At 49.1% G+C, this 27,218-nt stretch overlaps 2 protein-coding genes across 3 annotated transcripts in view; both read right to left on the reverse strand.

The window, feature by feature from the left end:
• The window catches only part of STX18 (syntaxin 18), a 93,663-nt gene extending 83,009 nt beyond the window's left edge, over positions 1–10,654 (reverse strand). The window contains exon 1 of one of the 2 annotated variants that reach the window (XM_004579219.4): positions 10,405–10,654. In XM_004579219.4, the coding sequence (XP_004579276.1) occupies positions 10,405–10,569 (165 nt within the window). In that variant the 5' untranslated portion in view covers positions 10,570–10,654. Of the gene's footprint in view, positions 1–9,950; positions 10,012–10,404 lie in introns of those variants that run through there. The other variant, XM_058670303.1, reaches the window with a different exon arrangement.
• The window catches only part of TMEM128 (transmembrane protein 128), a 226,321-nt gene that overhangs the window by 175,723 nt on the left and 23,380 nt on the right, over positions 1–27,218 (reverse strand). The window lies entirely within an intron of this gene.

Here is a 27,218-nt window from a genome sequence, read left to right on the forward strand (position 1 = left end):
TGAAGGTCACACCCTAAGATTGGGCAGCAGAGAGACAGTGAGTACATCCATCCATGTCATCCCTCCTGACAAAGCCACCCCAATCCGATCAGAGGCTGCACCACAGCAATCTGACCCAATCACTCCCCAAAGGTGCTGGCTTCAGACTCAATAACTGGACAAAGCTCCTACCCTGTCACACCAGCAGCACCAACGTCTGCTTGAACTGGGGAGCCACGCCCTCTTCAAAGAGTGCCACAAACCGATGGTCAGATGCAAGTCTCACTTGCCTTTCTATCCCCAAGCCTTCCTTACTCATAGGTAGGCAAGCCATACATCAAAGGTGCACTAAGATAGCATAAGCATATCTACATCACATACAATGCTAGCTGTGCATACAGCATCCCAAACAATCTCAGGTCACCCCGAAAGCTAGCGTAGAATGACTGCATACTTAGGATTGAGGCCACAGGATCCCAATTGCTGGGCAAATTGCTGATGTTTAGAGCCAGTGTCTTCCAGAATGAACGGACCTCAACAGAAGGCCTTCACCCAATGTGAGGGCCTCCCTGGCAGAAAGGCCACATCCAACGGGTGACCCATGGATTGGGCAAAATGGCCTGGCCCACTGCCTCAACCGCCAGTTCTAAAAAGGCTATCTCAGTGTTTTCCTGCAACAAAGGAAAAAATAGAGGAACAACAAAGGAACAAATAGAATGAAAAGCTATAGTGTCCCAAACACAGACAATGCAATGATACTTTAATTGTTAATAAACTGTTGCCAGTTTATTAACTTCCTCCTTACTGGTTTTAAGAATGAAAAAAAAGTCTTTTCCCCTCTTCTCAAAAGCATACTTCAATGCCACCTGAGAGAAATCTGGGGGGTGGCGAAATAGTTGTTTTAAAAAAGAGACATTTGTTTGCAGCCCTGGCCCTGGCATAACCCAGAGTGGCCAAGAGCCTGCAGGAGCAGCTGGCAATGTGAGCAGTACTCATACTCCTCTCAGGGCGGGGCTGTCATCCGGCAGGTGGTTCAGTGTCTAGACCCTCCACGTCTTCCTAAGGCACCCAACTTGCAAAGCAGTCAGCGTTTAGCACAGCAGCACGCGGAGGACACGCTCAACAAATGGGAGTTATTATTACAGCTTATTATTGTTTAGAATGACAGTCAAAAACCAGTCTTCAATGCAACATTTGTGGATGATTTTTCCTGTATATGCTAAGAAATTCTGAAGTGAAAATCCAGCTGAGTTACAGGAAAATTACTCCCTTTCCCAAAGGTTTTACCACAGACTTCATTTTAAAAGGGTCCCCACACTGGCACACTTACTGTATAATTAGATACTGCTTGCTTATGACATTTTTTTAAACAAAAGCTATTAATTCTTCTTCATTTCCTAGCACAGAAAATAAAAATTCATCTGCCTGGAGTTGTACTTTCATTTCAAACGTAGTATGGGCTCATTAAGTAATCCTAGATTACAGAAAGAGAAAACTCAATCCCTCCCAGCCTCACCAGGCACCAAGCACCCTGGCTAACATTCTGCTCTCTAGATCTGTACTTGTAACTAATCCAGGCAGGTGTGTACCCCCCCCCCCCGAGTCTAACACTCATCCAGGCAATTCTTCATGTCATGACAGACCTTTAACATCCGGTGCTTCCCTAGCAAGTTCTCCATAAACATGTTCTCGTCTCCCCACGCCAAGCGCTGTGATAGCTGACATCACTCTCATCACTGACATCACTACCACAACCATCAACAGATGGCTGGTGCCAACTTGTAAGCCCAGAAAGTTCTTTATAGGAAGTACAGCAATTCCGTTTTCATTTTCTCAGGTTTTTCCAGGGCAACAAAAATTTCAGTTCATCTACAAATTTCATATATGCATCTTAAAAATCCCTTTTTTCCAAAGTGCTAACCAATTATCCCCAAACTATCACTAAACAAACTTTCTTTTCTTGATTTATAATGCTTTCCTTAGGATAAAATGTACACACGTGCATGCAAGAATCAATTCACTACCAAATATCTTTTTCTCTGGATAAATTTCCAAAGTACAAGTATTTTCAGATTCTTCTCCAAAAGGGTCTGCTGGAATTTTGACTGAAGTCGCATTAAATTCACAAACATGGCAGTAACTCATCTCTGATTATACTTTTTCTTCCCTTCACATATACCATATAAACTTCCACTTATTTAAGTCTTTCTTTCAACTGGGTCATTTGTATTTCTTTTTAAGGTTATCACTGGAAACCCCTTTGTTACCGTTCCCCTTTAAAAGTCAATAACAGGACCCAGGTCCATCACTGAGCCTGCGCACATGCTCTGCACACAGGCCATGGGGCCTGCCGTCTGCAGGCCAGCCAGCATCTCCCAGCTCTACAGGCCAAGTCGGTTCCTTTGAACAGAAAAGACCAGAGGAAAGCTGTGCCCCAAACCACAGTAGTGGCTGTTTCTAGTCAGGGCTACTGCACGTGAACTTTGTTTCTCTTATTCCACTTAGTGAGCGCTTACTTCTCTTAGGATCAAATTTTAAAACAGTCCCCTTCATAAACTGGGCCTGCTGATAACAGTCCATTACAGAGTATATATTCACTACTAGATTAAATATCTTTGTGAAAACATTCTAAATGCCAACGTGGCTGCGGGGAGGTGAGCAAAAACTCACTTTTTCCCTGCAGATGGAAAGTTCTCCGTTCAGAGGAACCTGGGGGGACAGCATCACAAGGCCAGGGACGACTGTTGCAGCCACACTTCAACCAGCCTGGGGCTTTCTGAGAGAACAGAGCTGGATCTCAGCACCTACCACAGGCAAGGCCTCCGAGGCCTACCTGGCCAAAACCTCGCAGGCATCAGACAAGAGGAGGTTACCTGAGCGCATCCCTGCCAAGCTGGTAATCCTCAGAGGCAAGCTACGGGACTGCCTGCCACTTCCACTTAGACAGCAGAATTCACTGCTGGGGCAGAGGCTCTGTAAAAAGGCCAGTGTTCTAGTCACCAGCTTTCTCACCATTCGACCACACTTCACACAGGACGTGCACAATGCTGTGGGCTGGAGATGGGCTCCCTCACTACAGCAGCGTGTCTGGGCACGCAAGCACTCGTGAGGCCGATAAGGAAAAGCTACAAATTCCAGCACGTGTGGATTCTGAGACTCCAAAAGTCAGGCAGGGCTGAGTTTAAAATCCCAGCTGCGCTGCTCTGTAAGAGTTAGACATCACACTTTGTGAGTCCTCTGGTTTATTCACTTGTTTTCAAAAGTATCAAGGTTGTCTTTTTCAAAAACATAGTTTTACACCTAAAGTGTTTCACACATAAAAAGGTTTTCACACCATAAGTGCAATTAATTTTGCAAGCTTCATCAACACTTTACCCACCAGAGGAAGACCATATGGATTTGCATGCAATTAGAAACTGCAAATAGCAAATATACAAGAAACTGTATTATTCAAAATACAATAATCAAAGATGGATTCCCAATGAAACTGTTTACTATACCTTGACAATGGGATGCTGGACTCTGCCACTGTCCATGCCCGCAATAATGGACATATGACTGTGTATGAACAACTATACTATAGTAATGATATAGGGGAACTCAGTGGGGGCAGGGGAGGAAATTGGGGAAGGGATAAGGGAAATCCCAGGGCCTGTGGAACTGTATCATAAAATGATAATAATAAAAAGAAGTAAAGAAAATACAATAGCATAAAATACTGTCTTCCTATCCCTCCAAGAGGAGAAACACCACAAGGAATCAGGTACACGAAGTTCAAACCAGAGCTGCTCACCCACAGTGAAAGCTCAGACAAGACTGCTTTCCACACAGAGTCCCCTCCTGAGTACTACACACGTGTGGGGTCGGGACTTCCTGGCCAGCTGCCCCAAGGATGGCTCTACCTTCACCATGTAGACAAATGTTTTGTGTGTCTGAAAGCCAGGTTTACAGAGAAAGAGGAAGGGACCCAGAAAGAGAAAGGTTTCAACCACTGATTCACTCCCCGAATGGCCTCAACAGTTGGAGCTGAGGGTGGGCCAGGGTAAAGCCAGGAGCCTGGCACTCCAGCCAGGCTTCCTGCATGAATACCAAGGGCCCAAATACTTGGACTGTCTTTACTGCCTTCCCAGCATGTTGGTAAGGAATGGATCAAAAGCAGAACAGCTAGACTCAAAAAGGCACAAAATGCCAGGCCAGTCTCACCCAGCACCTGCCCCACTGCCAGTCCCAATGAATCTGGTGCTTGAGCCTCCAGGATGAAGCCAGAGTCTGGGTAGGAAGAGTTCACTAAGAACGTCGGGCTGAGGCGACCTGTTTCAACAGTCCCCAGATGCCCACTCACCCAATAAAGAAGGAACTACTCGATCCCTCAAGACTCTTCTTGGGATAAGAGAAACTCAAGAGCCGACCCCGAGGACCATGCTTCCCGAACATGGGAATCGGTCACTATCCCCAAGACAAACTGTCTGAAGAGGAATGCACAAGTGAGAACTGGCCCCCACTTGGCCCCCAAGGCTGCACCTGCACCTGCGTGGGGCTGACTGGCTTTGGACTGCTCTCCACCATCCAGCCTGGCTCCATGTCTACTGGATTTGTGAGACAGCTCTCAAATTCCAATCATCAGCTGAACACCTGAATGTCCAAGGTATCTGTTTTGTTCCCAACTCTTTCCACATCTCAACATGGCAAAAGCAGAGGACTCCACTCCGTTCCAGCCATGTTCCCATATCCCAATCTCCCAGGAATTGCTTCCATTGGGGAGCCCATTTCACTGTCCACTGGGCTCCTTGGAGCCATTCTCTACTGTTTAGAACAGAAAAGAAGGTGTGAAGGGCAGACATTATGCTGCAATAAGGTTAAACTCCTGCTTGGGACGCCACACCCTTACCAGCCGGGCTAGGATCAAATCCTGCCTCCTCTTGTGATACAGCTCCCCACTCCGTGCACCTCAGAAGCAGCAGATGCTGGCTTAAACACCTGCGTCTCCGCCACACATGTGCAGGACACCGGTGCAGTTCCTGGCTCCTGGCTCCTGGCTTTAGCACCACCCAGACCAGCTGCTGGTCTTTGCAGAGAAAGAGGGTAAATAGAAGATACAGTTTCTCTTTCTCTCTCTCTTTCTGTCTCTGTCTGTCTCTCTCTCCCCCCGCCTCTCTCTCCCGTCCCACCCTCCCTTCAAATTATAGAAAAGAAAATGTGTGTAAGTGGACCATGGACTTTTTTAAAGTATGTGATCTACTACCCTTTAATTTTCCAACTAGAAAGCCAGGAACTAGTCTATCTTTTCCTCTTTCTAATCTCACTAATTAATTACTGAAGTTGTTGAGTCTACCTACTAAATACAAAATGCAAGCTGGACAGCTGTAATCTAAGAATCCAAAATTAGAAACACCTCCAAATCTGAAACTTCCTGAGCACCCACATGCTATCGCAAACAGAAAACTCCATGTCTGACTTTGTGATTGGGTTATAGTCAAAATGAAAGAACTTTATTAGAAACAGCAAATGCAGTGATTTTCAGGCACATGCACGGCACCCCTCGTCTATCTCAATCCAGCCCTACGGTCTCTGGACTCTTTTGCCTAATCCTACTGTCCTTCCCCAGGTTACCACAGCAGCAGGTCTTTTAACATTCCAAAGACATCATTAATATTGTTACTGATTATTTTAATAAAAACCAAAACCAAACCAAAACACACTCCACTCATGTCTCCGCTTGCATGGTCCACAGCACTGCCAGAGCTGGCCAAAGTCTCTGCGGGGTCAGACAGCAACGTGTCAGGCTGTGCAGGCCTCGGGGGTGCAGGCTCCAGTGCTGCAGCACAAAAGCATCCACGGCCCACATGAACATGTGAACACGATGTAAACAAACATGACCACGGTCCAAAACAAAACAAACACAAACCCCGACTGACTAAAACAGGACAGCTGGATTTGGCCTGCCCCACTGCAATCCTGCACGGCTTCATTTCCCAGCACCACATCCAGGTGCTTCCGCACCCCAGGCTTGCCTCTGCACCCCACGCACAGTGCTGGGTGCATCCACGCCCTGCTGGCACCCTTGCTCGAGAGGAAGCTGAGCTCCCTCTGCTAAGGCCGGGTAGAACGGTTCTCATTCTTCGAGGCACCTTCTGAGTGCTGGTTTCTCTCGGAGATTTCCACTGAGCTCCCCTGAAAGCGATTAAACCATTCTTTCTGGGTTTTTCCAAAGAGCTGGACACATGTCTCAGCTCTTTATGTCCTCACAATGTTGGGCACAGATCAAGGGTTCAAACTCGTCCAGGTGGCCCCAACTCAACCTTGGGTCCCAGCATTGGCACCAGGTCAGTACTGACTCCGAAGGAACCAAGGAGGACGTGCGGAGGCAGTACTCAGAGCCTTACAGTCTTCGCCCAGCCCTGGTCACTGCACTGTCTGCTTCTGCTTCTCTCCTAAATAATGAACTCCTCAAGAAAAGAATAGAATCTTAGTTACAAAAGCCCTAGGGGTGAGCATTTAGCTGAACAGTTTAATATGCTGGTTACGATGCCCACATCCCACATGAGAACATCTGGGTTCAATTCCAAACTTCCTGGCTCCCAACTCCAGCTTCCTATTAATGCAGACTTTCAGGAGCAGGGATGGCTTGAGGAGTTGGGTTCCTGCCACCCATGCGGGAGGCCTGGGTTGAGCTTCCGGCTTCCAGCTTTGGGCTGCCTCAGCCCCAACACTGCAGATATGTGGGGAGTGAACCAGCAGATGAAAGCTGGCGCACTATCTCTCGCTCACTCACTCTCTCTGCTCCCTCTCCAACCCAAGGAATTTTTAATTATTTAACACCTTCCAAAAACAGGTACTTTCAATTTATTGACTTTCTTGAAAAATCAATGTAAACGTTTACAAAGTAAAAATGAAGTTCTTAAGGCCAGTGTCATGGTGCAGTGATTAAAACCACATCCTGCAAAGCCAGCATCACACATGGGTGCCAGTTCAAGTCCTGGCTGCTCCACTTTCAATCCATCTTTCTGCTAATGGGCCTGGGAAAGCAAAAGATAGCCCAGTTGCTTGGATCCTTGAACCCATGTGAGTAACCTCAAAGAAACCCCTGGCTTTGGCCTGGCCTAGCCCCAGCCACTATGGCCACTTGGGGAGTAAACCAGCAGATGGAAGATCTAACTCTGCGTTTCCCACAAAAAAATAAATCTTTTTTAGAAAATTATCAAAACTGATAATATAGAAACCAATTTTAAAAAACCTTTAAGGTATATCAAGAAAAACAAGCATTTTTAATAAAATACACACTTGTTATTACTAAAAAGAGAAACATCTTTTGGTAAAATAATAAAACCCCATGTAGCAAAGATAACACAGACAGTTCTAGTAATCTGGTTTGTGGGCAAAAAGCAAGCACTTCAAGTCTCAGCTCTAGCTTCTGCTCATTTCTTCTTGTTGGACAAAACTGTGTGATGGCAGGATAGTCAACTGGCATTTACTCAGTCCTGCCCTGCTTGGCCAAAGGTACTATCAAATTCCCAGTTGGTGCATCAACTGATTTGTCTCTCTGCTGTCTAGTGGGTAAGGCTCTTCTGGCCATCTGCACCTGACACTGAGGCGGCTGCTGACCTTGGGCCTATTCCCTTGATCTTCCTGACCTGCCTCTCTTCTTGTCCTCACCAGACTGTCTTGGCCTGAGGCTGACACCTAGCCTGTCTTACTGGTTTACGGTGCTCTCCTGCAGCCTAGCTGTCAGCACTTCCCACTGCTCTCCCTGCACAGCAGGGCTGGCCATCTGTGGTCGATGCTGATGGGTCTCTGCATGTGACATGGAACCCTTCCCCTGCAGTAGGGCTGGCGTGACTGCATGGGCCTGGATTCTCCCTTTGCTCACTCACTTAACCCACGATTTAGTGAGATGGAAATCTGACATTAGGCACATGTGTTGTCCAGAATGAAGAACGGGAGAGCTGGAATTTGACTCAGTAAAATGTGTCTTGGGAGGAACAGCGAACACTCCCAGGAGGACATTCAACACAAGGTACTAATGTAACTTGCCACATTTACTTATGGGTGACAGGGCTAAGCATGAAGTAGAACATGTGTTTTTATTACAAACAACACTTTTCATGCCCCAGGAGTCTAAGCCAAACAAACAAAACAGCAGTCTCTTCTAAAAAGTTTGTTTGTTTGTTTGTTTGTTTGTTTAAATAAGGCAAAGTAACTAGAGAGGGAGAGAAATTGAGATTTTCTCTCTGTAGGTTTACTTCCAAACGGCCCAGCAGTGAGCCTTGGAACTAGAATCTATCCTGGTCTACCACAAGGGAGGCAGGGCCTGAGCACTGGGGCCATCTTTTTTTGCTTTCTTCCAAGGCAGGAAGCTGGATCACAAGTAGAAGAGCCAAGACTCAACCCAGCACGCCAACATGGGATGCCAGCATCACTAGCAACTATTCAACTCACAATGCCAGCTCCCAAGCCTGACTTTTGACACATCTGTTTGTGGGAAAAGCACAGAATACCCATCAGTAGCTCTGTGTTAGTTAAATTTCTGTAAAAAAAAAATATGAGTACACAAAACAACTGTAGTAAAACATCAAAATTCCTAACAGAAGACATTTTCCCACATTAGTGCCAGGCAGTGGGCATAAACTCGGCCTGCACTCCTACTTCATAAAATCCCTCGCCTTGACACACACCTCATCAACTACCAGCACTGCAACTTTCAGTGCCACGTAGGCTAAGTCTCTGACAAACGCACACAGTTTTCAACCACCCACAACAAGCCATCATCTCTCCTACCTCCAGTGACAGGGAAGTTGGTGCACCACGGTGCGTTAACTCAGAGCCTACCAGCATCCTCTCCACTCAAGAAGAGGCCCAAGGGACCACTGGGTTTCCCGCAGGGCCCAACGATCCTATCACACCTTCTTAACTCTCCATCCCCAGTCCTCTCTCCCTGAGCAGTCCAAAGCAGTCCAGTGTGGATGAGCCAGTGATGGCGGATACAGCAAGGGCCACAGAAATCAGGACTATGAGCTTTCTGCTACACAGTTCAGGAAGAATCTTGGAAATGGCCAGGACCAAACTGGGGACTCAAGAAGGGAGACCCCACTTCCCTTCCTTTCATTCCAACCTGAGATTGCACCCACCTCAGTCAGCTACACAACCAGGGGTTGGTGTCATGCAGAAGTCTTATGTCTAAGAGGTGAAGAAAGCAGAGGAAATCACAAGTAACCAAATGGGGGTAATAAAACATGCTTAACAACATGGGGCTACGAGGTGCAGGGCTAAGAGGGTGACTCGGTCCTCTGAGGGCTTGGTCACAGAATACCTGACTGCCTGCAAGGCCAGGGTCAGACTCCGCAGGGTGATCCTGTAAGATTCTGCATGTCTGCCATGCAGCTCACAGCTTACTGACCCAACGCAGGTCCAACTACTGCCTGCCTCACACCTCTGTACCACTCTCATCCCGAGGCGCCCTTCCGCACCTGCTGTGCTCTGGAAGCAGCACCAGCACCTCCTCCACAAGGCCCTTCAAGGTCCGCAGGTGGAAATGAACACATTCTGCCCTACGCCCTGCACACCTGGCCGCTTCGACACAGGCCTCCTCCTTCAGCCCCTTGCCCTCGCATTACTCTGACGTGGTGCTGCGCAGCAGGTGGGTGCTCAGCAGATGTCTGAAGTCCCCTCTGGTATTTGGAAATTCTCTGCACGCTGCTATGCATTAACTCACGCACACATACAATCATTCAGACATATCCGGGTGTGCACAAAGTCCCAGGTACGGGACTGTGTGCAAGGGAGGTGGACTGGCCATGAACTCCAGGAGATGTGCTTTGCGGACCCTTTTATTTGCACCCTCCAAAGTGCTGAACCTGATTTTCAGAAACATTATTTTATTTCTGAAGGAAAATAGAACTTTATACGCCTTGGTTCTACAAAACTAGAGCCACCTGTCATACCCAACATGGGGAAGCGAACAAGGCAAACATTACCTGCCCACTTATCGAGCTTCCCGTGTAGCCGGGAAGACAGCCAGCCATTTGTTCCTTCCTTCCTTCCACGACCCTTTACTACGCACGGCTATGAGTCATTCGTTCTGCAAGCAAAGCTCTCCGGGAGACCAACGAGGGTCTGCAGGAAAAGCAGGAAGCGATGGGGAGCCGTGTAACACGCCGTGTTGGCTTCTCTCAGCACCTAGAGCGCCTTTCTATCCGTCCGGGGCGCGGGAGCAGGCGGCAGGTGCGGCAGGTGCGGCCAGGGCGGCCAGGGCGTGCGGACAGCACCCGCCGCAGTGGACCCAGCAAGGGGACCCCGCGCTCTGCCGGCACGCCAAGCGCCCCCTCAAACCAAGGATGTCTCCCTGACGCAGCCCTCGGCTCCGAGGGGCGGTCCGGAGTCCCTGTCCACCCGGTCCCCAGCCCCACGTTCCCATAGCAACCAGCTCACCACTTCACGGGCCCGGTTGGAGAAGTCCCCTTTCGGCCGGGGGGTCCGGCGGAACAGCTCGTCGCGGCTGCCATCGACGCCGCCGACGGCCACTCCCAGGGCCTTGTTGCGCGTCTTTACTGTCTTAACGCTGGCCCGGAACAGCAGGGTGATGTCCACCGCCATGGCCACCAGCCCCACCAGCCCACGTCAGCAGTCGGCGACCGCGGCGCACACCCGGCCGCTGGAGGACTGGTCCGCGTCCGCACAGCCTCCGCCCAGCGACGACGGCGCGAGAAGAAAGGTTCCGGGCTGAGCCTGCGCGCTGATGCCGCTTCCTCCTCCTAGCGCCCAGTGAGGGGCCGTTCCGTGCTGTTCTGACGTTACTGTTATACCTCTAGGAGGAAGTGTCCCCAGAGCAGAGGTTGGCAAATGAACAGAAATGTATCAAGTGGAAAGTGGGTTTTGTTCATCCTTCATAGATAGTTTTCGCACGTACCATCTCGAGCCCTAGTGTTGATCTCGTCTCCGAGTCATTTTTACAGCATGCCTGGTTCACGACTCGGTTTTAATTCCAGAGCTCGTGGATTGGGTCGTTCCCCACCCCGCACCCCCCGCCTCAGAAAGAAGCACACATTAGCACTTGCATTGTGCAGGAGTTTTTAATGTTCAACCAGATGAACTCTTCCGAATTCAAAGGGACTATTTGCCTTTTCTCTCTCGAATCCCAGTTAGCTGTATCCATGGATATTCCCCAAAGTTCGTGGGAGATGGGTACTGTGAGGAAAACGGGTATGCATTTCAAAGCTTTTGGCACCGGAACGGATCTACCCCTACCTAGAAGGCTGGCACTTTCCATAGAGGGTGATGACTAAAGACACAGACCCTGTCTTCCAGGAAGTCACAGGCTTCAAAGACTCCGCAAAGCTACAAAACATGACTATTCTCAGCTAGTGTTTAGCTGTTTCGGAAAGTGTGAGCTTTTTTTTTTTTTCATTAAAAGATATTATTTGGGGCCAACGGCATAGCCTAGCAGCTGGGGTCCTCACCTTGTGCACTGGGATCCCATATGGGTGCTAGTTCTAATCCTGGTGGCCCTGCACAGTAGCCTAGTGGCTAAAATCTTTGCCTTGCATGTGCCAGGATCCCATAAGAGCGCCAGTCCTAATCCCAGCGGCCCCACTACCCATCCAGCTCCCTGCTTGTAGCCTGGGAAAGCAGGAGAGGACAGTCCAAGGCCTTAGGGCCCTGCACCCTCATGGGAGACCCGGAAGAGGCTCCTGGCTCCTGGCTTCAGATCGGCTCAGCTCCAGTGGTCACTTTGGGAGTGAATCATCGGACAGATCTTCCTCTCTGTCTCTCCTCCTCTCTGAATATCTGACTTTCCAATAAATAAATCTCTAAATAAATAAGAATAAAATATATTATTTATGTTAACATAGTATTCTCAGAAGAGTAAATGCTTGCAATTGGAGTTTTGTTTCTAGTAGAGTAAATAGCAGATAAAATCTATATAAACAAATTAATTAGTGCCTTGATTTAAAAAAAATTATATTTATTTTTATTAGAAAGGCCTATTTACAGAGAGAAGAAGAGACAGAGAGAAAGATCTTTCATCTTTGGGGAGTTGCTGGTTAACTCCGCAAATGGCTGTGACAGCTGGAGCTGAGCTAAACTGAAGCCAGGAGCCAGGAGCTTCTTCCTGATCTTCTACTCAGGTGCAGAGCCCCAAGTCCTTGGACTATCCTCTACTGCTTTCCCAGGCGAAACAGACAGCTGGATGGGAAGTGGAGCAGACAGGACATGAACCAGTGCCCATATGGGATCTTTGCACTAAAAGGTAAGGATTTAATCATTAAGCCATTGCTCTGGGCCCCTTTAATCATTTTTTTTAATATTTATTTATTTTTACTTAAGAGAGTTACAGAGGGAGCAAGGTCTTCTATCTGCTGGTTCACTCCCCAAATGGCTGCCATGGCCAATGTTCAACTGGTCCAATGGTAGGAGCCTGGACAGTTTTCCTGGCGCAGGGACCCATGCACTTGGGCTATCCTCCTCTGCATTCCCAGGCTGTTAGCAGGGAGCTAGATCAGGAGTTGAGTAGCTGGGGCACCAACTGGGATGCCAGCACCACGGGCAGAGGATCAGCTGCAACACCTGAATGCCAGGCCTGCCGTCAATAGTTTTTAAGTGTAAAGTTGTTCTGAGGCCAGAAGTTTGCAAACCACTGTGTAAAATACAGGTTTCAGAAGCAGGAGTCAAAGTGGCTTATGGGCATATTTATTTGTCAGGTAGGGAGAAGGAAAGTATTCTTTGGAAGTCAGACTGTATCCTTCCCGTATGAAGGGATACATTTCCACATATCTTTCTTCGCGCTATGGAGAAAGCGGGAAATGGGAAAATCTCTGCCAGGAATCCCATCTTGCACAAATGGCTGTTTTCCAAGGAAGTCTTTAATGAGCCTCTGGCTTCGCACAGGTGATCCCAGGGCGAAGTCAAAGGACCGAGAGTGAAAGGACTCTGTGTGGCGAAGTGGGGTGCTGGCACCGAGAAGAGGGCGGCGTGGAGAGCAGGTGCTTGGGAGGAGCTTCGAGCAGGAGAGAGACTGAGCTAGACCAAGCCTTCTAGGAGAGGTGCCCTGTGTGAATAGAGTGTTGGTTTTGGGGGACAGAAAGCTGAGGATGCAAGTCTGCATGGTCTGTCTGGATCTGTGAGAGTGAGAATATGGGGATACGTCAGAACTGCAGGCTGTAAACCTGAAGTAGCCGTGAGAGTCACGACAATCTTGAGGCCACAGCGCTTCTTGGGAATCATGGAGGATGGGAGTCATGCTTTTTTATTGTTTTTTAAGCTCAAAGAGCAAGATGACCTCAATGGACAATGGGCTGACAAATATGAACCCCACAAAGCCAGAGAAGGGGCAGGATGTGGGTGTGAGGGAAAGAAATGGCTTGGGCGTGGTCTAAAAACTGTTTCTTTGGTACAGTATGGAATTGTGCTATCACTGTACATCCAGCAAACGTCCATTAGGCCACACACTCTGCTCCAGAAAATATATATATATATTTTTCATTTGTTACATTTGTCTCCAAATGTAACTCCAGACAGCAGCATCCCCTGTTACCAAAAGCTTAGGTTTGCTGCCTGACACACACAAACCAATCTATGCCACTGCTCTTTGGGGATAATGAAAGGCTTCATATATATAGGCAGAGCATAAACCAAGTCTGTCTCCCTGACTCGGGGTCAGGCACAGTTTATGGGGTTAGGAAAGAAGTGGAGATGTGTGCACGCCAGCAGAATGGTTTCTGGCTGGGTCGTGAATGCATTGGTGAGAGGAGCATCCGGTCAGTACGGGCCTGTCATCTTTGGATCTCTGGGTCCCTGAGTTGTGCAGCCCCTGTGGCTCTGTGATCCTCAGATGCGTGCTTCTGTGGGATGGCACGGATTCACTTCTGGGTGACATTTGTGAATCTCTGCCTTCGTATGTAGGCTTGCAGCTCACCTGCTCAGTCTGCCACATTAGCAGCTGCTTTTAGAGTGACTTGCTGTGGAGCCCTATAAAACAGTTTAAGGATCTGACCCTTGCAGCTGGAACTCAGAAGAATCAAGCTAGTAGGTGCCCAGGGGATAGGAACACAACCCCAGCATAGGAGTCTGTGTTTGGAGGGTGTCAAAACAAGGTCTGATGAGAGAGTGACAACTGCCACCAGCAGAATAGCTGTGGGCAGTTTAGGGTCACTGGGGACTCTTGGAGGAAGCCGTGAGTCATAGCCGCACTCATTGAGAGCTCACTACTCACCCATGTGCCTGGCCCATGATGGCCACAGGAGACAGAGGGGCACTCTGATCCCCTGGGGTAGGGAATGCCAAAGTGTTTGTCAGGTGCCCCTGGTTGGGGGATAAGTCAGCACATGGCGGAAGAAGGACAGGCCCCAGACTCCCAAGGACAGTGTGTCTCAGGTCTGTGCGAGCACGTTGTAAAAGGTTACAGAGAGCACCCGGCAGAGCATCATTGGTGTTTGATCTCTGCCAGACACAGCTCAGACAACCAGCATGCAGAGATGCACTTGTGTCAAGATGTGTCCTTTTGTTGAACCTCGCGCAGGAGGACAAGGGAATGCCCGTGGTGAGACAAGGCTTAACTGGCTCTTCCTCTGTGGGGTGGCAAGTGGCCTCCAGGAAGACCTGCCTTCTGATCCCCCAGCCGGATCCCCCAGCCGAGTGAGGGGAGTGGCCCCCAAGGGTGATGTGCACACGGTTTGTCTCAGAAGGCAGTCATCTCCCGGGCCTAAGACTTTCCAGTCTAGCCCCTCTACTCCGAGGATGGTCCACAGATATACACAGTGTCCAAAAATTCATGGGAAACACTTGGGGAAATTTGTACCCAAATACATTTTTTTTAAAAAGTATTTTCATTTTGTTTGAAAGGCAGAGAGACACAGAGATGTTCCACCTGTTGGTTCATTCTCTAATTGCCTGCAACAGCCAGGGTTAGGCTAGGGCAAAACTGAGAGCCTGAATCTCAATCCAGTTCTCTCTCACATGGGTGGCATGGATGCCAGTGCTTGAACCATAGCCTGCTAATTCTTTAGATGTGAATGTGTGGGAAGCTATATTGGAAGCAGAGATGCTAGGACTCAAAGGCACTCGAATGGGTGCAGGCATCTGCTGAGCCAAACTGACCTTTCATTTGTTTCCCGTGAGGATTTTGAAGTGCCTTTATAGCGCCACAGATGAGAGTCACAATTTGTGTGGAAACCACAAGCCTAGACAACAGGCTACGAGAAGCCCAAGGGTGCTGAGGTACGGTGGATGGTGGTATCTACTCCATACGAACTACACAGATGTGGATACTGGCAAACTCAGGCTTCAGACAAATGGGGATGGCTGGCATTGTGGCACAGCTGGCAGTGACGCTGGCATCGCCTATCAGATCACTGGGTCAGGTTCCATTAGCTTCTGGCTAATGCGCCTGGGAAAGCAACAGAAGAAGGCCCACGTATTTGGAGCCCTGTCATCCATGACGGAAACCGTGGTGGAGTTCCAGGCCCTTGGCCCAGCCCTACACATTTAGAAAATGAACCATCTCTGTCTTTCCCTCATTCTGCTTTTCCAATAAATAAATTGATAAGAAAATAATAATAAGAAGAAGGTCAAAAAGAGGAGGAAGGGGGAAGAGGAGAGGAGGAGGAAGACAAAGGTGGCAACAACTGAGCTCTTCTAGAGAGATCCAGGAAGCAGTTGGTAGAGGCTGAACAACAGACAGCAAATATAAAACAACCTGAAAACATGAGACTTAGAAACAAAAAGATCCAGGTTTGAATTTCAGCTTCCCTATTCCCATTGCTGTGTGACTTTGTGTCTCTGAGCCTCCATCTGAAAAATGCAAGAACTTTGATTCCTGATTGCAGAAATTTTCACTCCTTTAATGTTCACATGGACATGGTGGTCTCAACAACACGCCACCTGCATTTTTGAGTTGTTTGGAGGTGACCTCTGAGAAAATCCAAGTGGAAGGTGTTGGTCTTTTGCCTTGGTTCTGCACCTGGACCAGTGGGAGGCAGCCACCCTGGGGAGGAGAATACCTTGCAGATTCCTTTAGACTCTGGAAACCAGACACCTACCAGAACCCTAATCCCCATCTCTATAGAGCTGCTTCTCTGTTGTCTTACTGTGGCTAACCCTGGCCCTGGCCCTGCCAACCCCCGAGTCTATATGTCATGCCCTAGTCACAGCCAAGGGACTTACTGGATGTAGCAATGCCACGTGCAAATTCTGAGGAGGCAGAGCCCAGTTCTGCTGGCCTGACCCACTGTGGCATGGTGTTTGGAGCACTTTGGGCCAACATGGCTGCCAGCTGCTCGGTGCTAGGCTGTTGAGGAGGGGAGAGCATGTCACTTGCTCATTGTTGCTGCTGACAAACTCAATGGCTTCAAACACCACAGATCTGCCACTCTGAGTGGAGAAGCAGAAGTCGAACATGGCTGCCACAGGGCTCAAGTCATGGTTCTGGGGCCTGGGCTGTACGCAGGCTGTTGGTGGGAGAGGCCTTTTGTGGTCATCCTCACCTCACCAACTATGCAGGATCCTGGGTTTGTGTCCAGCCTCCGCCTGCAAGGCTAGGACAGATAGGTCAAGTTCTCCTCACATGAGCTCTCTCTGGCATCGGGGCCTCGGCCCCCATCTCCCACATGTCATCATTGCACTGTGTCTACTCACAGCAGTCCATGAAATGCTCCCTTGCCAGAGGCCAGCTGGTCAACAAGCCGAGTCCCGTCACCACATTCATATCTGCGTGTCAGGGGTTGAGGACACCTGGGGAGTCCTGGTTATCCTGGCACCAAGAACCGAGCTCCATCAGAAAGGGGGCAGAGCCCAGGAGGCTGGCAGACGTCCTCCTTGTCTGCACCTGCCTGTCACTTTCTGTTTCCATAGTGTCAGCCCGACCCTCGTGTACACACAACAGAATCAAGGATTTCATCCAGGAGGTGTTCAAACGTCAGAGCTCAAGCTGACATGTGTCTGATACCTTCTGGCCCTTTCTGTGCTTCTCAAGGTACCTGGCCCGCTCTGCCCACCACAGCTCTCAGGGCCCAAGCCCACAACAGGGCAAGCAGCAGTCACCCAAGTTCAAGTCCTCTGCTCACACCCTCACAGGTCTTGGAGTCCGGGGCAGCTTCTCCCCGGCTCTTGCTCTGTCAACCCCGGGAGTTCCATAAATCACCCCATAAAAACTCATTTACTGGCTCCCCCCAACATTAGGGCAGACGTGCTGTGCTCACTACATGCTTGGAAACTCCCCCCCAGCAGCTTGCGGGCTGCTTGGTCAGCGTGGCGTCTCGAGTTCCAGCTTGCATTTCCACCACCTTTGTTTTGTTGACAGTATCTTCTGTAATTAAGACTGCCGAATCCTCCGCTTTTTATTGAATTGGACGGCAAGTCACAGAATAAATGCTTTCCCTTGCACTTTAAAAAGGGATTTAATAGGAAAATATTTTCCCTACATCCTGTTTCAAGGGGAAAATGTGATTTTAGGGGCCATTTTATAGTTCACAACAGGATATTGAAGGGCATTTGGTTTTGCTTAGTTTATTATGACTGAGTTTCTCCAGCGTGCAGGGGTGTTTGGGGGGGGGGATTATTTAGATCAATCTGATTAAGGTAGGGAGATAGCCTCAGAGTTCTGGGAAAGTTAGGCCTTGCCTGAGATCTGGGCCAACCCTCCTCAGTTTTCAGATGAGAGAACGCGTGATTTGCCCAACGTGACGTGTCGAATTAGTGCAGAGTGTGAGATTGGATGCTGGCTCTCCCAACTACTCCAAGCCCCCACACTTCCTTGGTGGTGGGAGCAGGAGCTGGGAGGAGCAGCAGTTCCACAAAGCGATCCCTTGTAGCCATAGGTACTTGCGAACTGCAGGATCAGAGTAATCAGTACATCCAGATTTGTGTGTGTTCCTTATTCCTTCATTCTTTTCTTTCATCCGTCCATCTGCTCAAGGATCACACTTTAAGCATGATGATAGTGTCCATTTGACAGGTGGCTGTGTGCCAGATGCAGAACACAGCAAGGCAACGTGGAGGCCCCACCTTGGAATAGGCCAAGAGCTACCAGACGGACAGGTGGATTCATGCAGGGATTGTCATAATAATTTAGTATCATAATAATTATCATAATAAGCCTAGTTGCCATGGGATCACCAGGTATCTTTGTCTGCTTTCTGTTGCTGGACCGAGTACCTGAGATTGGGATGTTTATACAGAGTAAAATTATTCAGCTCCCAGTGCCAGACACTGAGAGGCCTGGGACAGAAGGGCCATATCTGTTGAGGGTGATGTTGCTGGCAGGGATGCCCTGTGGAGTTCCATGATGGCACAGAGCATCGTGTGTTGAGAGAACGTCTAAGAAACAATGGTAAACTGGCTTTTGTGACAAATGGCTGTCGAACTAAGCCAATGAGTCCACCCCTCCATGACCACCACCGGATGAATCTTCTGACCCAATCATAGCTCAAAGGTCTCATTTGATCTCACTGGCTACCCCCTGGCAGCCAGGACGAAATTTCAGGGTGGGCATGGGTGGGACATTGAGCCCATAGTGCGGAATTTCATACATATTGATGGCACCTCTGAAGAACATAATAGAAGGTTGTGGCACCAGCCAACGATACAGGGAAAAGGAAAGATGAGCAAGAATTAACGAAGGGCCTCAGTTCAGGAATAGCTTCATACAGAAGCTGTTCCTGCAGGCCATGGTTCTGGCCACGTGGGTGCTCCCCATCTTGATGAGACCAGGTGCTAGGACCAACGCTTAGGTTGCTGTTGGGCAGCCCTGGAATCAAATCCGGGCCAGTTCACATCACTGAGCTTCAGAATCCTTTTTTCCCTTTAGGATTTAAAGGTAAACAAATACCCACTCAACAGGTTCTTTGTGGATGTCCAGTGAGATGATGGGTGTGAGGCGAGCATCTTGGCAAACATGATTCAGAGTTACTAACAAAAACACAGCTCTCCAGACCGTGAGGATGCTGACAGGTGACACCTCAGACCGGCAAAGCGGGGGCAGCCAGAGCAGGTGAGGAGTTCCCTTTAAACATCAGTGGGAGGCTTGGTTTATTACCCACCCCTCACTACCCTCCCTGCCTGTATATTATTCCAGAGTAAAGACTGGGGGTTGGCACGATGGCTCAACTGCAAGCTCTAGCATCTCATATGGGTGTCAGTTTGTGTCCTAGTTGCTCCACTTCCCATCCAGCTCCCTGGTTGTGGCTTGGGAAAGCAGAAGAGAATGGCCCCAAAGCCTTGGGACCCTGTGTCCATGTGGGGGACCCAGAGGAAGCTCTTGACTTTGGATCAGCTCAGCAACAGCTGTTGCAGCATTTGGGATGCCAGTGGATAGAAGATCTTTCTCCCTGTCCTTCTTTCTCTCTGTAAACTTGCCTTTCCAATAAAATTAAATAAATCTTAAAAAAAAAAAAAAGAGTAAAGGCTGATGCAGATCCTTGAATGATGCCTCGCATTAAGTAGCCGTCTGCCATGGTGGCCCTCAGAGGGTGTTTCTGGGATTTGGAGTATTTGTCCTGGAGAAGAGAAGATTGAGGGGACAAGGAAATGAAGTGGAGAAACCAGGCAGACATGGAGGGCAGCTACTGCCTATTTCTGTTTTGATCAGAATGAGGATGTGGGCTTCCATTGCAGCAAGTGGGATGCAGGCCACACATGAAGGAGAATTCCCCGAGTTGGGTGTTGCTGGACTTGGGAGTGGATTTAGCAGGGTGTTTCCAGTAAGCACAGTGCCTCAGCTGCCTGTAGTCTTGAGCTGCAGCATCGCTGGCTGCTGGAATCTTCAAGGCCACCCCAGGGCACTGCCTTGCTGTCTGCAAAGAAGTGCTGGCCACCACAGCAGGGTGATGGCCCCGGGCAACAGGCATTCCACAAATACCACAATTGCTTATGTTTGCTGACTGCACTAACCAAGCACCTCCCCTCTTTGAAAGTTATTAAGAAATTCTCAGTAGGGCCTCTTTCAACGAAAGTACATTTAATAAAGCTTGGAATTTCCTCCAACACTGGATTCTTGGAGATGTATTTTTAGGTCTCTGCTGTTACGGGTTTTCACCTTTCTCTGCTTTATATGCCTCAAGTCTGCCAGCATGGCAGGACCCCGTGGGTTATCAATAAGCAGGTCTGGGTCACACTGTCTCCAGTTGTTAAGTGAGGAAGCCAGCTCTTTGGGGAACCACTAGTGGTTCCTCAAGCTCTGAGTTTGAAGTTGGACATGAAGGATCCCCCTGTCTTCCCATGTCCCCTCCTTGGTCTGCTTAGTCCCTGAGTGCCTCCTCTTTCTTAAGTTGTCATTTGTCATTGCTTCTGCCACTTTCATCAGGACCATGGGAAGTCTGCTCTGTTCCTACAAGGTGTTGGCATTGGCGCGGATTGGGTTGATATGGCTTGCTTCAAGACAGTGCTCATGACCCCTGCCTCTGCCACTCTCTTTAGTTTGTCTTTCTTTTGTTTTAGCCATGCAGAGGATGGGCTCTGGGCAATTGCAGAGGGATGTGAGCTGAAAAAATCAATGCCTTCCAGCTTGAGTGAGGTTGTTGAGTGGTTGTTGCCAGACGCAGGTAATGATGAACATGGCGATGGGGAGAGGATCCATGGCCCCATCAGCTGTTGTCAGACCTTGGTGGAGAGTGAGTCACACAATCCTGTGCGGTCAGTAGTGGGGCACTGAGTGGTCAGACACTTTCAGAGGTCATGTAGCTCACTAGGAGCCTGAGCAGTTAGCTCCAAAGTCAGCAGAAGCAAAGCTGCAAGGATTCTGGCTTTGATGCCAGAGTGGCCTGGAGGCAAAGCCAAGGCTTGTGTCTGTCCTCGGACTTCAAGCCTGGCTGGACTCCCCTGCCTTCTCCCGACTGCCCCGACTGCCCTCCCAGCTTCTCCTGACCCGGCTGAATCAACACTTCTTCCCTTTGTCCATTGCGCTCCTGCTCACCCGCTCATCCCCCTTACAAAAGCCACCAATCCCACCCGAGGCGTCTCCAGGCTCAGCTTACACTTCCTGCCTTAAAAGTTCCTCCTGGTACCAAGGTTTCTGCCTCGCCCCCCAATCTGCTGCCTGCTCACTCACCCGTCTGTCCGCCTGTCTGTCTGCTGGTACAGAGTGTCCGTCATGGCAACTCGGATTGGAGAATAGAGCAGATACAACTACAGCAGTGATCCCCTGGGGCAGGGCTCCTTTCATAGGCAGTTTCCCTCTGTCCTTCCCTGCCCCCTCTCTGCTCCATCTCCCAACGGACTGAGTGGGAAAATGCCATAGCCTCATTCCGTGAATGTAATTTACATAAAATAGTTTCCAAATTTATGAAAGGAGCAGACAGCGAAAGGAAACCCACAATTAAGGAGTCTTTGCACGCAGTCGCTATCTTCCCACCGGCTGCAATATCATCTTCCTGCATTAATGAGGTCTGGGCCCAAATTGGAGCACAAAAGAATGCTCCACTTCCAAGACCCCAGGGCATTCATCATCCTGGGTGGGGCAGGCAGTGGGGGCGGCCTTGGCAGGGAAACGAGAAGGCCGATGGCTCTAGGTCTGTATCTGACCAGCTGGCTAACCATCACTCTTACTGTTCTTTACCTCACTCTCTTTAACCATCTGTGCCATATTTACAGCCTACCTGGCTCTTTAAAGCATGGGAAGCAGGCTATCAGGATCTGAACCCAGGAGTGACCCAGGGACAAAGTAGAGACAGTGCCACTGTTGCCAGAGTTCATGACACAGTCAGCTTCATAGTCAGGGAGCACTGGTTTTGAACCCCATTCATTCATTTACCACCTTTGACTATGTTCAAGTTGTTTATCTTTAAGGTCAAAGATAGGGCTCACTGTTGTGGCACAATGGAATAAATTGCTGTTTTTGACGGCAAGATCTCATCTCAGAGAGCGGCTCCACTTCAGATCCAGCTCCCTGCTAATACACCTGGGAAGCAGAAGATGACCCAAGCACTCGGGTTGCTGCCACCACACACATGGGAGACCCAACCAGAGTTCCAGGCTCCTGGCTTCAGCCTGGACCAGCCTGGGCCATTGTAGCCATATAGGGAACAAGCCAGGAGATAGATCTCTCTCTCTCCCTTTCAAATAAGTAAAAAAATAAAACATTAAAAAGATCAGAATCATGCTTCAGCCCAGTGATATTGGTGGATGAGCCAGTGATATTCGCAACGTGTTTCCTAGGCGCTCTTTATCATCAAAGCAGATGGCGAACGCTTGGCTCATTCCCTGAGTATTTACTGAGTTCCTATTATGTGTTAGCCCCTGCTGACTGCGGGAATGAAGGTATGGAATCTGAGAGCCCTTCCTGGATGAAACGTCTTGGAGTGCTTGCAGGCCTTTTCTCATTGAACTCCTCACTCAACGGTCAATACACAAGTCAGCCCCAACTGTGGAGAAAAAAGCCCGTAAGAGGTTGGGGCCCAGACTTGCAGGAGCACATGCTCGCATGGTTTCATTATTAACACACACGCGCACACACACACACACACACACACACGCCTTGATGTTTGTGTTATGGTTTTTGAGGTCTAGAAGCCATTCACGGAGACGAGAACACACATGTGGCTTCAGCTACCGCAACCCAAGCGTCGCTGACACCCACTTCTCCACTTCGTTCATCCCTTCCAACCTCTGCCTTCCTTCTCCCTTCACCGGATTATTCAGAAGAGCTTTACTCAGAAACATTGTAGGAAATACGCATCTGCATCGACAAAGTACCTTGTATTTGCTGGCTCATGCACCTGTTAATTTGCTTGCTTGCAGGTGCTGTCTTTCCATGTTTGAGAGCAGAGTATCAGCGAGAGTCCAACACACAGAGAGAGAATGAGCTCCCAAAGTGGGGTTGATCCCCAAAAGTCCAGGTGCTGGGAGCTCCATTCAGTCATCCCATGTGGACGACAGGGACCTGATCCCATAAGCTGTCATCTGCTCCCTTGCAGGGTGCACATGGAGCAGGTGGGACTGTCACCCAGGCGTTCTGATATGGGATGCAGAATGCCTGGGTGACTACAGGCACTACTGACTAAAGATCGTGTAAGGGACACAGCCAGCCTCAGGCAGGCGAGAACGTGACATCCAGGGCCGGTCATCAGACAGCATAGAGGTGCTGGGGCTCACGCTTGGGAGCAGGGAGGAGAGTTGCCCCTACCCCCGAGTTGCCCTTTGTACCCGCCAAGCCTCCCTTTCTCCTCACATCCTCCTCCCTCCCTCCTTCCGTCCTTCATCTTCCCACCCTTCGGTCTCCCTGGAAACCTCTACTGAAACAGGAGTGGCATGTGAGAGGTCTGAGGGGATAAAGAGGGCTCTACCAGTCAGTCTTAGGGAATGAAAGTCTCGGGGCTTTATGGGACACAGCTTCTGGGGCTGTGCCCATGTCAAACCCTGAGTGCACCCTGGAACCACTCCAGCCAGGGGCTGCCAATCATGCAGTTAAATACCTGTGGCTGGTGACTTCTGGATGGAAAACCCTGTAGCTTCTGGCCTGTCTCCCTTGGTTGATGCAGTCAATCTCCCCAAAGCTCCAAGCATGTCCCAAGTCAGACATACACCACACTTAGCACCCCATTTGGCACCTGCTTTTCTACCTAGGCCCTTTGCCTGTAGCAGGGCCATTGGTGCAGTCGCCCCAACTGAGCCCCAGACCAGGTGTGGTCTGCTGCCCCTCGCTGGGCTGCACGGTCTCTGGTTCTGACACCAGCAGCTAGCCCGGGATCCAGCTGTTGTGGCTTTGATAGCCAGGCCTTCCTGTGTGCCACCTCTCACGTCTCTCTCCCCATGTGGGGTCGCTCTGGGCAGATGTTCAACATCCACTTCTGGAAGCATCTTTTCAGCTTCTCAGACTTTAGAATCTCACGTCTGTTACCCAGAAGACCTGGACAATTCTATTCCTCTTAGTGTGTGCATTCCTGTACCTGTGAGTCTGAAGAAACACATGTGCCTCTGTGCGTGTCAGTGTGTGCAGGTATGTGTCAGTGTGTGTATCAGTGTGTGCCTGTGTATGAACATCTGTGTGTGTTCATGTGCATCTGTGTGTACGCATATTGACAGACACATCCCCACACACAGCTCTGGGGAGCTTACCTATAGGCTTCTTAACACACTCCCATGAGAGCAGCACATTTGTACACAAATCCATTCATTCCATAACATACATCAAACACTTCCTAACAAATTATCTGTTTGGTACTTGTTGCCTAGATATTACCAAAAACCTGGAGCAAACTAATTTATACTGAGAAATGAATGAATGATAGATTCACTTATTAGTTACTCCAGGGGTGTTTGCAACCTTAAGTTGATACGTGAAATATCAGACAGCAATATCAAGAGCAAGTGGAGGTGTTGGGGCTTCTGGAGAAGGAAGCTGGCTGGCCCCAGGATCTGGAAGCATTCATGAGGAATGCTTAGGGGAGAGCTGCTAGAACCTCAACACAAGCAGGGATTTCCCCAGCCCAGCTCACACCTTTCTGCCTCATTCCTGGGCAGGAGTGGGGGATCTTGGTGATTTTGAGAGACAAGGTTTTTCCCAAACCACACCCAGATGAATTCAAACTCCAACTGCCTCTGCTGGCATGAGTGTGGTTTGACTGGGCTCTGCACCTTAGAGGTGGGATGGGATTGGGGTAGTTGGACCTTTAGCAGATCTGATCTCTGCAAAAAACCCTGTGGCAATAAAGTCATTTTCCAGGGGACTGTTAGCAGGGTCACATGGTATAGTGGCTACACCATGTGTCATACAGTGCCAGGAATGCCAGCTCACAAGTGTGAGCTTTTGCATGAGTTGGAGAAGTTACTGGAAAACTATGACACTCAGCTCAAAGCACTTCTCATAGCAGCTTCTACAGAAGCATGCATATCTGTTCTGTGTACATTCAGATAGCTAGAAGTGGCCCAAAGCCGAGGGGTCAGTGTCTCAGAAATCGTTCTGGCCATTCTGTTAGTTCTACAAGGACCGCTCTGACTCCAGCAGCTGCATTTTTGATGGAGCCAGGAGAAGGGGTTGAAGACTTCTCTGTTCACCTCTGGCATCACACATCAGCAAAGGACAGGGTTTCCCAGAAATCTGTGAGAAAATTTCTGTTTTGGTCTCAAGGGTCGGAGTTGGGTCAGTCGCCACGCCCTGGGCGCGCAGAGGCTGGGAAAGCTAGGAAGGGGAGAGTCACGGTTGGCATGTAAGTCGGGAGCCGTTGCCAGGATGGAGCGAGGGGTTTGGATACAAGCGTTGATTACTGGAGCGATAGTTAGCGGCTCCAAAAGCCATCCCTGCAGTAATGGAATGCCTTTCCACCCATCTGGTTCTCACTGCCAGAGAATTATCACAGGGCCCAGTGCCAGGCAGGAATATCATTCAGTGTACTCTCAGGTCCCTGTGCTAACCCAGGCCTCCTCTTAACCCCTTCCTGTCCGTCTGGATGCTGTTTCCCCATGTCCCTCCTTCCCCAGGGGTTTCTCTTTGTTTGTCAGTACTGCTGAGGATGCTGCGTCATGGACAAACGCAAAATGTCAACCATCATTTTTTTCTGTGGCACATGTTCGGGTCTGTTCATGTGCCTTTCATTCCAGAATCCTCATGGAAGGAGCAGCAACTGAGTAGAATGGATCCGGAAAGCATCCAAGTCCGAACCAGAAGGTGCATTTAAAGCCGGTGGCTAGTTGGTGACCACTCATGCTCTGGGCTGTATGGCCACATCCGACGAGGAAGATCAGGGAGAGAAACATCTGCTGAGCAAAAACCGAGTCTGTTGCATCGTCCCTTTCAAAACGTGGCTTAGGAATCCTCCCTGGGCACCACAGTCATGGGTACTCCTTCTGCTCTTGCCATCACCCTTTGTCATGCAGCTGCCTTTCTTCCCCAGGAGACCTGCAAAGATCCCTGGGGCTGTGGTGTGTCCTCTTGGGGTATCTAGATGAGAGGCGACCAGTGTCATTATCATGGTCACAATGGGTAATTATTTGATTGGTAATCAATTCTTGATTGTTGGAAAAATAGTAAATACCCAAGGCTGTGAAAGGACAACATAGAGAATTTGGAAGCTGGGCTTATATTCTAGTCACGGTGCTGTCTCACTCGGTGTTAACACTCTGCACATGATCGCATTATCAGCAGATCCTGTTGGGCCTTGCATACGTCACAGTCACCATGTCTTCACATCCTCTCACCGCTGCCAACGTGCAATTGAAAACTTTAAGCTCAATAAATCATTTGTCCCCTAAATATTTCAGTACCCAAACCAGTAGAGACCGTGACAAAAATGACACATGGTCATGGACTCAGTGGCTCCCAACTGGAGAGGTGGAGTTGGTGGGAATGGGAGTTAACAGATAACAAGTCACAAGTGATTCTCTTGTGGTTGGAGTGTGAAAAACGAGATAGCCACTTTGGAAAATGGTTTCATTCGAACTTTTGTTTGTTTTATTTGAAAGACAAAGGCTGGTTTATTTGCCAAATGCCCACAACAGCCAGGGCTGGGCCAGGCTAAAGCCAGGAGCCAGGAATTCCAGCTGGGTCTCCCAAGCACTGGAGCACTCACCAGTTGCCTTCCGGATTATGCAGTAGGAAGCTGGATCAGCGCAGTGCCAGAACTTGAACCCAGGGATTCTAATGCAGGATGTGAGCATCCAAAGTGGCTTCGTAACAGCTGTGCCGAATACCTGATGTAGTTTGTCAGTTTCTTACAGAACTAAATCAACTCTCAATGCATGTGTGATCCAATCATTGTACTCCCCAAAGGAGTTGAAAATTTACTGTCACACAAAAAACTATATACAGGTGATGTTTTTTGCCAAAATGTAGAAGTCATCAACATGTCTTGCAACAGATGATGGTTAGACAAAATGTTGCATTCCAGCAGTGGGAGATTACTCAGTGTTGTAGAGACAAGCTGTCCAGCCAAGAAGAGACATGGGTGAAATGTCAGTATGTATTCCCAAGTAAAGACAGCCAATCTGAAGGGGCTACATATGCTGTGATCTCAATCACAGGACATTTTGGAAAAGGAAAATTAGAAACTAGAGAAACAATAGAAGGCTCAGTGGTGGTTAGGGGCTCGGAAAAAGGGAAAGATAAACGAGGAGAACACAGAGGACTTCAGGTAGTGAGATGTATGATGGTTCATTTGTCAAACCAAAGGCCATATGACACCTAGAGGAAACCCTAATGTAAGCCAGGGACTCGAGCGAGCCACAGCACAGCCATCTTGAACATACCACCCCTAATGTCAGGGGTAAAGATGGTAAAGCAGGAAGGGCAGTGAGGGCATTATATCGGAAATCTCTGTGCT

The sequence above is a fragment of the Ochotona princeps genome, chromosome 11 (assembly GCF_030435755.1).
Source record: "Ochotona princeps isolate mOchPri1 chromosome 11, mOchPri1.hap1, whole genome shotgun sequence".
NCBI lineage: Eukaryota > Metazoa > Chordata > Mammalia > Lagomorpha > Ochotonidae > Ochotona > Ochotona princeps.